The sequence below is a fragment of the Equus caballus genome, chromosome 2, assembly GCF_041296265.1.
Source record: "Equus caballus isolate H_3958 breed thoroughbred chromosome 2, TB-T2T, whole genome shotgun sequence".
In the NCBI taxonomy this organism is placed as follows: Eukaryota; Metazoa; Chordata; class Mammalia; order Perissodactyla; family Equidae; genus Equus; species Equus caballus.
Genome location: NC_091685.1, coordinates 15,993,141 through 16,006,367, shown reverse-complemented (window position 1 = coordinate 16,006,367; position 13,227 = coordinate 15,993,141). Strand labels below are relative to the sequence as shown.

The 13,227-nt window shown below is 45.6% G+C and overlaps 1 protein-coding gene and 1 long non-coding RNA gene across 17 annotated transcripts in view; one reads left to right on the top strand and one right to left on the bottom strand.

Moving 5' to 3' along the window:
- FOXJ3 (forkhead box J3) overlaps nt 1–5,068 on the bottom strand; it is a 133,937-nt gene extending 128,869 nt beyond the window's left edge. For 2 of the 16 annotated variants that reach the window (XM_070260205.1, XM_070260214.1), the window contains exon 1: nt 4,597–4,983. Coding sequence is in view for 2 of the 16 variants with exons in the window: in XM_023632279.2 (XP_023488047.2) it covers nt 4,097–4,169 (73 nt within the window). In the remaining 14 variants the exon portion in view is untranslated. Of the gene's footprint in view, nt 1–3,991; nt 4,260–4,596 lie in introns of those variants that run through there. The other 14 variants (XM_070260206.1, XM_070260202.1, XM_070260211.1 and 11 more) reach the window with 13 other exon arrangements.
- On the top strand, nt 4,260–9,034 carry LOC138923177 (uncharacterized). The gene is made up of 3 exons (XR_011436425.1): nt 4,260–5,066; nt 5,664–5,927; nt 7,696–9,034. It is a non-coding gene; the product is annotated as an uncharacterized lncRNA (long non-coding RNA).
- The last annotated feature ends 4,193 nt before the right edge of the window (nt 9,035–13,227 follow it).

Genomic DNA, 13,227 nt, shown 5'->3' with positions numbered 1-13,227 from the left:
GAAGCCTTTGGAGAAAATACTAAGAATTACCACACTAGATCATAACGTCTCTACAAGTCCTTCTGTGGAAAACAAATCTGGCATCTATTCTTACCCTTCCTTTCAAAATGCTCTCTAAGGTTACAAATTACCTCCTACTCCTAGTTCAACAGTCTTTTCATCATGATCACTGTTTCTGAACTTCAAGACTATATCAGATACTGTCAACCAACTACCCTTCCTATCCTTGGCTTCTGTGGCACTGATACACTTCCTGGGTCTTCTCAGAATGCTTTACCCATGGGGCCGGCCTGGTGGCATAGTGGTTAAGTTCACGCACTCCACTTTGTGGCCTGGGGTTCATGGGTTCAGATCCCTGGCATGGACCTAGGACCACTCATCAAGCCACACTGTGGCAGCATCCCATATAAAGTAGAGGAAGACTGGCACAGATGTTAGCTCAGTGACAATCTTCCTCAAGCACAAAAAGGAAGATTGGCAACAGATGTTAGCTCAGGGCCAATCTTTCTCACAATAAAAAAAAAGGATTCTTTATCTATTAGCCTACGTCACCCAAATATCAAACCTCAAAGCTCTTTCTCCATTATACTAACCTCCCAACACTCATCTACTCATGCTTTTGACTACTACCTACAGCCCTAATGCACAATCTACATTTCATCTCTATTCATCGTACAGCGATGTTCTACAGACACTTCAATATTACTCTAGCCAACTCTTGATTATCTTCACTATGGCTAGGAAGCAGTGGTGTAGCTCAACCAAAATAAACAATTTCTATGCTATTTCTATATGGCTTTGCAATGTGGTATACATTTTTTTCCATCTAAATAGATGTTTCTCTAATTGTTTTGCTTAGATTAATACTAGTCTGCATTTCCAGAGCCAAACCAACAAGGAGAGAAGACTATGAGGAATGGCAGACTAGCCTGCTACTGAAAAATTGATTGTACACAATCTTAGTCTTGCCCATATAACCAATCTTAGCTCATTTTCCTTCACAGTGATAACTTCCTATTATCAGCCATCTTCCCAGGATTCTAGGCTTTAATCTTTTAATGTTTCATTTGCTCTCTTCCCTTTGCCCACACTCCGTCATCACTAAGTTCACATTAATTTCTACTCACACATACATCTTTTTATATATTCTATACACTTTCTTAGGACAGTATAACTTAACGATTAAACGTATAAGCTCAAAGGCCAGACTGCCTGGGTTCAAATCATGGCTCTGGTGCTAACTCTCTATGGGATTTTGGGCAAGTTACTTAACCTCTCTGTAACTCAGTTTTTTTAAAAGAATAGTAAGACCTTATTATGAAGATTTTATGAGTTAAACACATCTAAAGAGCCTAGAACAATGCCTGGCATGCAGTAAGTACTCAATAAACATTAGCTATTATTTTATTCCCATAATCACTATCTTATGTCAGACCCTCATCATCTTATTCCTAAAACTGTCCAAGAGCATTCCAGTCAGTCTCCCCACTCCAGGACACTCAGCTAATACAAAAACCTTCCAAAGAAAGAATATGCGTCAATTTAACTCTCATTCTTTAGAACCCATTGTGATACCCTATCAAACTAAACCCTATATCCTTGATAGGTTCTCCACAAATACCTGCTCACCAATCCTAAACTCACTTATTATTATTCACCGCTACAGATTCTCTGTGCCAGTCAAGCTGCTTGGTATATTTTGTACATTGTCACTTCTCTGTCTTTGCAAATACCCCTTCTCTCTCCTGGAATACATCTCTTCCCCTTCGAAAAGTCCTATCTTTTTCAAATCTCACTTTGACTTTGGTTACACTGTTATCCCAACCAGGAGTTTGAAGTTGCTTGGTAATTATGAATGATGTATGCTATCTGTTGTTTCTCCAACAGAAGTTGAAGCGTTTGAAGAGACCACATATTTTATTCCTTGTCTCTTCATACAGACTACTTCACACATAGCACAGTTATCTTGCAGAAGTACACAAATGCTGACTGACTTACTAAACGATATGCCTCAATGTATCAGAAAAACATTCTCTATTTTCCACTGCCCCACCCATACTTAGCATGATGAAAACAGATAGAATCTGTATTTAAACATTTTTATTTTACATAGAGGGAGAATGTACTAACAACTGTACTAGATAAAAGGGAAAAAAAACAAAAATATACTCAAAGAGAATGCACAATGCAAAAAACAAGGCAAGAAAAAGTGAGAATGCTCGTCATTCTGGAATCTAAAAAGTGACCTCAAAATATTAAGATTTTTTATTTCACCCAAACTAATGAACCAAAAAGAGCCAAAATAAACATGTCCTGACCCCATCCAAAAACTATATAATAAAAACATGAGAAACTCCCCAGTATCTTGAACAGCACAAAACCAAGAACAAGATTCACCTCAACTGAAGAAACACAAAAAGAACACAGAAATCCTCAAGTTTATCTAAAACTCTTCAATCACATCTATATATGCCATCCAAACAGGAAGATAGAGAGGAGTTACTACTTTTTTTAAACATGTGCTAAAGTCTAGGAGGAATAAAAGGCTTCTCTTACTGCTACTGTGCCCGTTCCCTGTTAAGGGAACCATCTGTGGTCACAGAGCGAAACACAGGAAGATGGAAACCTTAACCTGGAAGAGACATTAAGGAAAGAAACTACTCAAAAGACATGTTTCAAAACCAGTTTCAAAAAACAGAGAGCGCAATGATATTCAATAGAAAGAGAGAGAAAGTGAAATAAAAGCTCTCCCAACAAACAAGTGACTCAGAGAAACTATTTAGTGCTGCCTCGCAAGTGAAGAGCTATGTATGTAACACTTCCACGACATGCAGCTTGTTTCACTGGGGAACAAAACGGAAGTAAAAAAATAAATGCCAGGAAAAGACAAAAAAGATGCCCACCAATCTCTGACTACCTGGCCAGCCCAGCTCAGCTCATTCAGGAGTCCAACTAGCAGCGAGAGAGACGTGGATTGCACAACCCAAAAAAGAAAAATCTTCGCCAACCACATACACAAAAAGTAGAACGGAGAAGTGAAAACCATACACCTCGAGGCAGCAGCGGCTAGAACTTATTCTCTCTTTAGGATTAAGCAGAAGAGAAAAGCACAAGAGCAGCTCAAGAAGGAGGAAAGATGTCAATGAAACTCAGCCCTGTTATGTCCCCTACTAGCCTCGATTTCAGAGAGTACAAGTCTGGCTTCTTCCAGCTAACCAACCGTCGGCCTCAGCAAAGCAAACTGACCCTGACACCTTCCACGCCAGCCGGAGGAAATCGCAGAGGAAAAACCACCCTGTGCACCTCCCTCCTCACCAGCTGCAAAAATGGAGAGGCGGGGGGTGCGGGGGGGACACCCTACCACGTGGGCAGGATGCAACACACACAGGACAGCAACACGTCCGCATGGAACGGCTGCCGCTGCCCTAATGCCGGCAAAGGACGCGGCGACAGGATGGGTGGGAACGCAGGCCCCTCGCACGGGCCTCCTCACGCCGAAGGGCATCCCCGGGGCGCCAGGGACGGCCCACCGCACCGGCCGAAAAGCACCCCCAAGCCTAGAGGGAAGCAGCTGCATCGGGCCGGGGCAGGGGGCCAGCCCAGGCCGGGGGGCAGGTCACGGAGGAGGAGATGGCTACTGTCTTACGACGCGGCGCCCCCGGGAACCCCTTCTGGCTCCCCCGGCCCCGCCTGGGGGAGGGGCGGGAGGCGCGGAGCCGCCGCTTCCCGGCTGAGGGGCAGCAGCAGCTGAGAAGCGCCGCGGGGGAGGGAGGGACCCAGCCCTCGGCGCCCGCCAGGCCCCAGCCCGGGCGCGGGCCCCGGGCCCCCTGCCCCGCCCGCCGCTCGCCGCTCGCCCCGCAGGGCGGCCACGGCTGAGAGAAGGGAGAGGGCGTCTCGCGAAGGGCAGCCCCTGCCTCCGTCCCGGGAGATGCCCCAGCCCCGCCTCCTCGCCCGCCGCCCTGGCCCGGCCGCCCCAGCGGCGGGCGCTCACCTCAGGCTGCGCAGGCCGGGACGGCCCGGCCGAGCCCCCGGCCGCTGCGTGCGTCTCCGCCCCCCACCCCCGGGAAAGGTCCCAACGGCGCCTGGTGCGACCGACCGAGGCCCAGAGCAGCGCCGAAAGCGGCGGCGGCGGCGGCGGCGGCGGCGGCAGCGGCGGGAGCAGCCAACATCCGGGGCCGCGCACCCGGAACTACTTCCCGACACGCTCCCCATCCCGCCCCCGCCGCCACCGCCCCCACCTCCCGCGACGTCGCTGCGCCACCGGCACGGCGTCGGCGGCGTCACGGCCCTCCGCGGTAACGCCACAGCGAGGCGCGCGGGATCCCTCCGCTGGGACAAGTAGTGCCCCGGGTCTCCAGGGGCTCTCCCTCGGCGCAAGGCTAGTCATCGAGTGGCTGGCAGCTCGGAGCGACTTGAGGGTCTCTGCGCCTCAGAGTGGCGACTGGGAATTGGGGGCGGCGCGGGCGGCGGTTGAGGACAGCAGGGACCTGCGGCCTCGGACCCTGCCCGCGGATTCCAGGAGCCTCTTGCTTCGGGGGAACGGCACCTCGTGACCCTGCCCCCCGCCCCCCTCCCCGTCAATCCCTGCCACCTCACCGTAGCGACAGGCACCTTAGCCTTTCCAGGAAACCGGACGCCTTCTCCAACTTGGCACACCGCGGACTCTACAGGCCCCAAGAAAGGCACCTTGCACCTTCAGGACATCCTTCTTTCAGCACTGCCCAAGTCCGGGGTTCTAGACCCATCTCTGCCAAGGCCTTTCCTGGGCCTAGCCTGAGCTTCCTTCTTAAAACGAAGGAACTGGAACTCTAAAGGCCCTTAATGATTCTGAAGTGACTGCCCAGGTTATGGCCCTTGCTATCAACAGGTGGAGCGTTTAGTAGGGGAGTTCGGGCCACTCGTGAACTTTGGAGTTTACTTCTACGTCAGTCTTCGCTGGCTCTTCCTCTACACTGTTAGCACTGCCAATCTGCCCTGTAATTTCACACTTAATTGCACGCAGACGCGTATGTTGCGTCATCCGCGTTAGTCACGTCTGAAGCACCAGGCTTGCTTTTGGACTCAGAGTAGGTGCTCGGTATTTGGATACTGGGATATGTGTGAGAAGAGTGCTAGGTTGATTGGATGAGAGGAAAACGAGAGGCCGGAGTGAATTGGCCCTGAATTTGACGTAGTCTAATGGGGATAAAGACCTCTGGTATTTAAGGAGCTAAGTACCCAATTGCTTCAGCAAACATCGAACTCCTTCCATTTGCCAAGCATTTTTAGGCACTGAGGATTCAAAGCACTCCTATACACCTTTTCTATGTGAGGCTCTAGCACGATTTTGAGGATGAAAAGTTACATCCGATTATTCAACAAATATTTGCCAATCACTACTAACGTTGTCAGACGCTATTTTAGTGCTTGAGATGTGTCAGTGAACAGGAGAGGGGGGTGGGGAATACCCTTCCTTCTCGGAGTTATCATCTAGTATGAGGAAAAAGACGATAAACATAACAAAAAAATTATTTGGTATGATAGGAGGTGTTTAGTGCTGTGGGAAAAAATAGACCAGGGTAAGGGGTATGAGGAAAATTGGAGAAAGAGGGAGAGGGGATTTTTTTTTAACATTAACCATTTATTCATCAATAATATGTTCATGTGTTCAACAAATACTTCAGCTGCACCCTGTGTTAGGTGCTGGGACTTCTGCGGAGAATAAGCCAGACGAGGTTCTGACCCAGTGGACTCCGGGGTTGGTGGAGACCACAGGCCAGGTGCTTTCACATGTCTTCTCATTCAATGCTTTCATGAAGTCCCTGAGATAGGACTCCTATGCGCATCTTCACAGCTGATGAAATTGAGGCTCAGAAGAGTTAAAAACTTGAGCCAGGATTCAAACCCAATGTCTTCCGAGTCCAACTCCCGTTCCACCTTCACCTCAGGTGAGATGTCATATTTTCCTGTTTCATTACGCCTCACCTCGTTCGCCAAGTAAACTCATGCATTAATCTAGGTGAATGGCCTTAAGCCTGCACTGGGGCAAAAGGGAGGGAGGAAGGCAAATATTTAGAGGAGGAGACAAGAGACTTATCAAAAAATCTAGACGTGTGGAGCAAAGTAATGGGGGTAGCAAAGAGGATTTCATGGAAGAGAAATCAAGATAGATTCATAACATCTTATTCCAATTCCAAGATTCCAGAATGGGATTTTAAATAGAGCCATTAGGGAGAGCCCAATTCATAGGTGACTTTAAGGAGAAACTTGTAAGAAGCGAGGGAGTGAGCCATGCTGTTGTCTGGGAAAGAGTGTCCCAGGCAGAAGGAACAGCTAGTTGAAAGGCCCTGGGGCAAAAGCATTCCTGGAAGTGTTAGAAATGGTGAGGAGGCCAGGACAATTCCAGCGGGGTGAGCAAATGGGAGAGGAATGTGGAGATAAGGTCAGAGAGTGGGGTCCTGTAAACCACTGTCAGGATCTCGGCTAAAATGGAGCCACTGCAGGGGCGAAATGATCCAACAGGTGCTTTCAAAAAATCATTCTGGTGACTGTGCCGAGAGCAGATGGTGAGAGGACAGTGGTGGAAGTCAGAGGCTCCATTATCCAGGTGCAGGATGATGGCTTGGACAAGACTGGAAGCAGTAAGATAAATAACATACAGTCTCTATACTTTAAGAACTCAGTCTAGTGGGAAGCAAATAAATGAGATAATCACAACACACCATGAGAAATAGTATCCTGAAGAGGAGGCCACCCTTGCCAGCTTTCCTGAGAGGACAGAAGTTCCCTCTTCTACCAAGTTGCCAAGGGAATTGGAAGTTTCTGCTTCTTTCTTGGGCCATTGGGTGGATGCTTGATAACACAGCTAACACTCCTCTTCTTCCCAGCCCTTCAGGTCTCAGCCCACCATCATCTGAGTGGGACTATGGGCAAAAGAGTACTAAAGAGCAGTCTGGGTCATGCATTTAAGGAGATGGGCAAAGCTGAGATCATCCCTGTTCGTCAGAGGAAGAAACTGAGGCCAATAGTCACCAGGCTTTAACGTAAAACTGGGATCAAGGTCATTAAAGTCCCAAACTAGGAATCTTTCTGAGCCACTTGAGTGGAGTCAGCCAGATAATGGAGTAAAAGAGTAGAAAGACTTGTGTCTGGATAGCTGCCAGAATGAGGATGGGGCTTAGGGGTCAGCAGCCTTTGAGAAGGAAAGCACAAGCCCCTTATAGCAAAGGATGGAGGAACACCCTTCCCTCACCCCCAAAAAATGTTGTAATGGCCACAGTGGCGGGGGGGATTTGGGGTGAGGGGGGTGAAGCTTAAAGCTCAGATTGAGAAGGCAGACCTAGGTTCAATCTCATGTTCCATAGCTTGCTTCCTGTGTGCCTACATCAAGTTGTTTAGTTCCTCTTCGTGTGTATTTTCTTGCCTATTAAATGGAAAAAATAATCATATCTACCTAGCAAAACAGACAATGCACAGGCTACCATCAAATAAAGGCCCCCAATGACAGTTATTATTAAGTACAAGGTCAAATGTCAGCAGCAAAAAGAGCAGTTCACAGTCTTGGGAGATGAGGGCAGGCTGGGAGGGGAGGTGTAGAGCAGGAGAGCCCTTAAAGAGGAGATGGTATCTAACTCAGGGGCCAGATCCTTAAGAGAAACAGATTGTTCAAAGCAATGAAATAGAGGTGTTATTGTGTTGTTTGCAATCTTTTCCCAGCCTCATCTGGATTACAAATTCCCTGAAAGAAACCCAACCCCGAGCTGGCCTACAGTATCCCTACAAAAACCTTGACTCTGCGGCACTGGCAGTGCGTCAATGCCAGGGTGTTCAACACTTCACGTGACCCACAGCCACTTAGACAAATGAGGCTTTACCTGATCCTTGTCTCCCTCTATTGTAAGACAAAGCAGGAAATGAGAAATGAATTTAAAATGAGCCAAGATCTGCAAGAGGAAGAGAGAAAAACATGAGACAGCCTCTCCTATCATTTCCATCCCTGGAGGAGCCTTCCAAATTCCCTGGATATCTTTGTATAATACTTTATATTTCATGTATTAGATGAAAAAAAAAGTCTATACAAAGGCCACTGGGAAGCTCTCAGCACCGCTAACTCCTATTTAATAACAACACTTGGGTGTTGGTCACTATGCATACTTAAACAGCATTCAATAATCATTTATCTAGCACCTACCCTGTACCAGGCATTGGGCTAAATACTAGGGAGTCGAAAGGGAATCAATAGATTCTCTATCCTCAATGCGCTCCTAGGCTTCTGGAGAAGCAGACATGTAAACAATTAATCTCAATGCAATATGATAGAGATTTGTACTTGTGCCATGGGAACAGAGAAGAAGCAAGACTTAACTATCAGACTGGATGGGGATGGGTGCCCCAAAGAAAGCTTCACCCTTAAAGGTAAGGTTCAGGCTAAGTCTGAATAAATGAATAGGAGTTTGCCATGCAGAGACAGAAGCAAGGCTGTGAGTAGGGAAAGAAAATTTGGAGTAGAGGAGGACAGCTTGTACAAAGTCAAAGAGGTTGGGTAGATACAAGAAAAGTAGAGGCTGTGGAAATTACAGTCTTATAAGTGGTCGTTAAACACTAGTGGCTGATGGGAATAACTAACACATGAAGATGGGCCATGTTGCTCTATGTAAACCATCCATAAATTGAGTTCCTGCCCTCTGGGAGCTTGGTGTCAATTTTAGATTATATCATCAGGGCAGAATGTGATCCTTCCCGAACACTCTACTGCTTAATCATTCTCAGAAGAAAGGAGTAGCTTAGACTATTTCTCCCCAGTGGAAGGCAGTAGCCTAATCTTTTTTTCCTAGTTCTGGCAATGCATTTGCACTAGTGCACTCATACCGCCTACTTCCTGCACCCCCCCACCCTATCCATATTCCTTGTAACCACCGGACTCAAACCTGGCTTACCTCCACTCTCAGAATCAACCAAAGCTAATTTAAAGCAAAATGAAAGACAAGAGGGCACCAGGACAGCTGAACAAACATTAACAAATGTGTGGATTAAATAAAGTGTTTACATTATGTGCAAGCAGTGGTGTCATTGAAGCTTGGGTGGCACTAGGAAGAGTGAGTCAGAAGATGTTCAAATAGAGTGGGATCAGAGGAAATCTCCTTCCAGTTAGTTAGTTAGTTAGTTGGAATGATAGAATGAAAGGAACCTGGATTGCAGGAAAAAGCAGCCAAGTTTCAGCCCGAAGGAGCCTGAAACTCTGGGTATAAACATGGTAGTTAAGAAATAGTTGTTTGATTTCAAGCTGTGAAGTTATTGACCCACTTTGTGCCTAATGAGCTGAATAAGAACAATCAATGCTAGGGGGAGAGTGGTGGGGAGTGGCTAATATTTGTTGAGTGCTCCTGGTGTGATTGGGAAGATGATAGACCCTTTGCATATATTTCTATTTCATCCTTAGAGAAAAACTTCAAGGTGGTCATCCCATTTTAAAGAAGAGGAAACAGACTCAGTAGTTTGGGAGTGGTAGAGTCAGGATCCGAACCCAGAACTGTCTAGCTCTAAGCTCAGCTTCAAAGACCCTCTAAACCATCAGTTCACATAGAGGTACATTGATATGAGAATTGTAACTTACTGAGGGCTAGCCACTGCAAGCGGGTGTATTTACATCCAAGCACCAGTTGAGGAAGCCTTTCAAACCTTGTTAGAGACACAGCTGAGCTTGGGACCTACACACGCAAAGTCCCAAAGAACTCTCTTCAGTTTTTCTATAGACACAAACATAGTCCCAATAGTCTTTACTGCATGAGGGGGCAGGAGGCTCAAAATCTGTGTGTTTGGCAATCAAAAAAAGGGTAAAGTGACAGTAGTAGACCACATTATTGTTCCCAAACATTTACTGTGCCTCTCGGGTGGATTGTACTTCCCCACTCCATCCACAGCAGGCTTGGTTATGTGGCTTGCATTAGCCAATGAAATGCAAATAGCCATATGGGCCACTTCCAAGTGGATGCTTTAAGAGTCTGTGTGCTTCTCAGTATTTCCCTTTCCTGCTGCCCTGATAAGCAGCAACGTTCAGGATAGAGGCTAATCCATCTGCCTCAGTCCCAGAGTGAAGACAACGTGCAACAAAGCCACAGCTGACCTGGGAAGGGCACCAAGCATAAGTGAGAAAAACAACCTTTGCTGATTGGGCCGTTGAGATTTGGGAGTTTTTACCATAATGTAACAGTGCCCATCCTGACTAATGGAGACCCTTTCTGAGTTTGTTTTCCTTTGGTGATCCAAATTTCTGGTGTCATCCACAGGTAAAAGAGGTTGCTTGGGAAGTATGAGAAGATAATAGGAAATGGGATGATTGGTGTAACATAGTGAAGGATTTGAAATTCAGTCCTGATCTGTGGGCTCAGACAAGCCTTTGTAAGATAGGTTCAATGGACCACATTATGTCCTAGAGGAAGTTACAAAGAGGGTTAAGATATAATCCCTGTTCTTTTTTATTATTATTATTTTTAATTTTTGATTCTTTTCCCAGAAGTCCCCCCAGTACATAGTTGTATATTTTAGTTGTGGGTTCTTCTATTTGTGGCATGTGGGACGCCGGCCCAGCATGACTTGATGAGTAGTGCTCAGTCTGCACCCAGGATCCAAACCAGTTAAACTCTATGCCACTGAAGCGGAGCGCGCAAACTCAACCACTCAGCAACGGGGCCGGCCCCACAATCCCTGTTCTTGAGGCAAGGGCCATCCTCATTCATTTTTAAACCTACTAGGTGCCTGGAACCCACTAGGCACTCAATAAGTTTGTATAAATTTTTGTTAAACTAATGCCATGGAATGATCTGGAACCATATCTCTAGTCTCCTAACTCCCTACAAAGGCTCTTCCTATGTCGTGTATTGCCTACTGGGGTCAGGTTAAGGGAACTTGAAGGAGAAGGCTATGGTAATATTATAAGCTAATTTTTATATAATACTTTACAATTTCTATGTCCTTCATTTATTTGAAATGCCACACAAATGAAAAATATCTGGAACATCAGGATCTGCAGGGCTGGAGCATAGTAGGCATTCAGTAAAGGCACACAAACCTCCCTAAGGAAATTACAGAGGAAAAAACCTTGAAGAAGAGCCCGATGGACTTGGCAATGAGAAATCTAGCTTGACGTGCACAGTGGATCAAGTTTTTCAATGGGACCAGATTAAAAGAACATGCAGGTGAAAGTTAACCTCAGACAAACAAAGGTGCAAGACCCTAAGGCCGCACACTTGCCAGGCATCTCCAAAGAGTACGGGGCAGTAATTGAAAAATCTTCCACAGAACATCCTTGAAGCAAGAACCGAAGAAAGTTCTGAAAATGAATTAGGACTGCCCAAATCTGTGGATCAGTCCTTCAAAACCAGGAAGAGATTCAACCTGAGATTGCTACTGTTCACTTAAAAAGTTAAGATACTGCAAATATAACATGCATCTGCTTCTGAAGTATAACAGTGTTGGGCATGATTAGAATATTCAAAGGGCTAACACAAGGTAGAGAAATGAAGAGTTATCCAGTGAACCCATTAGGGTTAACCTTAAGGGATTAACCAAATTGAATAATGTGTACAAAGAGATTCTTTATTTTTTTGCCAGGAGATTACACTGGGGTTTCTTTTGGTTAAAAAAAAAAAATAACAGGGGCCGGCCCGGTGGCACAGCGGTTAAATGCACACGTTCCACTTCTCGGTGGCCCAGGGTTCGCTGGTTCAGATCACGGGTGCGGACACAGTGCCACTTGGCAAGCCATGCTGTGGTAGGCATCCCACGTATAAAGCAGAGGAGGATGGGCACTGATGTTAGCTCAGGGCCAGTCTTCCTCAGCAAAAAGGGGAAGATTGGCAGCAGATTTTAGCTCAGGGCTAATCTTTCTCAAAAAAATAAAATAACAGAAATCCTTGCAACTGAAATATTTAAAATGAACTGACTTGATGTATGGGACTTTTTTAAAATACTTCAGAAAAAAATGTGGGGGAGATCTATGAAACAAGACTGGTAAAATGCTGATTCTACAGAAGTTCAGCGGAGGGACAGTGGCTTCTGTCAGCAATAGGGAGTGAAAAAGGAAGTAATATTTTACCTTACTAAATCCCCGTAATGATCCTAAAAGTTGAAGATCACTGTCCCCATTTTACAGGTAAAGAAAACCGAGGTCACATTGCTAGTGAATGGTAATGTAAAGACTTGAGCCTCATAGGATTGCCTATGACTTTGAAATCCTTCCTTTTGCTAACTCCCCACACTGATTATCTAAACATGTTTTCTCAGATTCTGATGTTTTAATGGAAATGAAGAAGAGTTGTTTTTCTATGTAATGGAAACTTATTTGTAATTCCTATATCTTCTACCTTTCCTTATAGATTCTCATCCACCTTTGGGCAACTATTTTGAATAGTTCCTGATTCATGAAGTTGTTTTAATTTTATTTAATCTGAATTCATGATCCACCTATGACTTGCTCCCACTATTCAGCATAGGAGAATGAATGTGGATTTTTTTTTTTGCAATGATTCTCGAAGCAAGAGATGCCAAAAGGCCTGTGTCCATGCACTCACACACATAAACACAAAGCTTATGTTTAAGTACCTAAGCAGACTTTTTTTCCTTTTTAACCATTTAGCAGTTACTTTATGGCCGTCTATGCCCACTTCAGCCATCTGATCTCTTTTTCTGCCACGTTAAGCATAGCCAAGCTTAACCCTTTTAGTGAAATTTCCTGTTCCTTGCGATCATGAAATATGTCATCTTTGTGCCTATAAATTGCATCTGGATTTGCTCTGTTTCTAAGATGAAATTTACTAGGAATGCTGATGAGATGTCTATCCATTCATTCAGCAAACATTTATTACATGCTAAGTGTGAGCTGGGTACTGTGCTCAGGGCTTGGAGCACAAAGATAAAAGCAATAGCTAGAGGGCAGTACAGCATAACAGTGACTAAGTGAGTCTGTGATAGTGATAAGTGAGAGTGATGTGAGTGAGGGTGGGCCCTCTTGCCTAGGGTTAAATCCTAGCCCTGCCACGCGCCAGCTCAATGACTTCAGTTGGGCAAATGGCTTCTTCTCTCTGAGACTCAATTTCCTCATCTGTGAATGGGGGTAATAATAGTACCTACTACACAGGTATGTTGTGAGTTATCTGAAACAATGCATGCGTAGAGTGCTTAACACCATGCTCAGCGCGTGAGAAGTGTTCTAAATGTGAGCTCTTCCTACACCGCAGCATGGTTCATAGA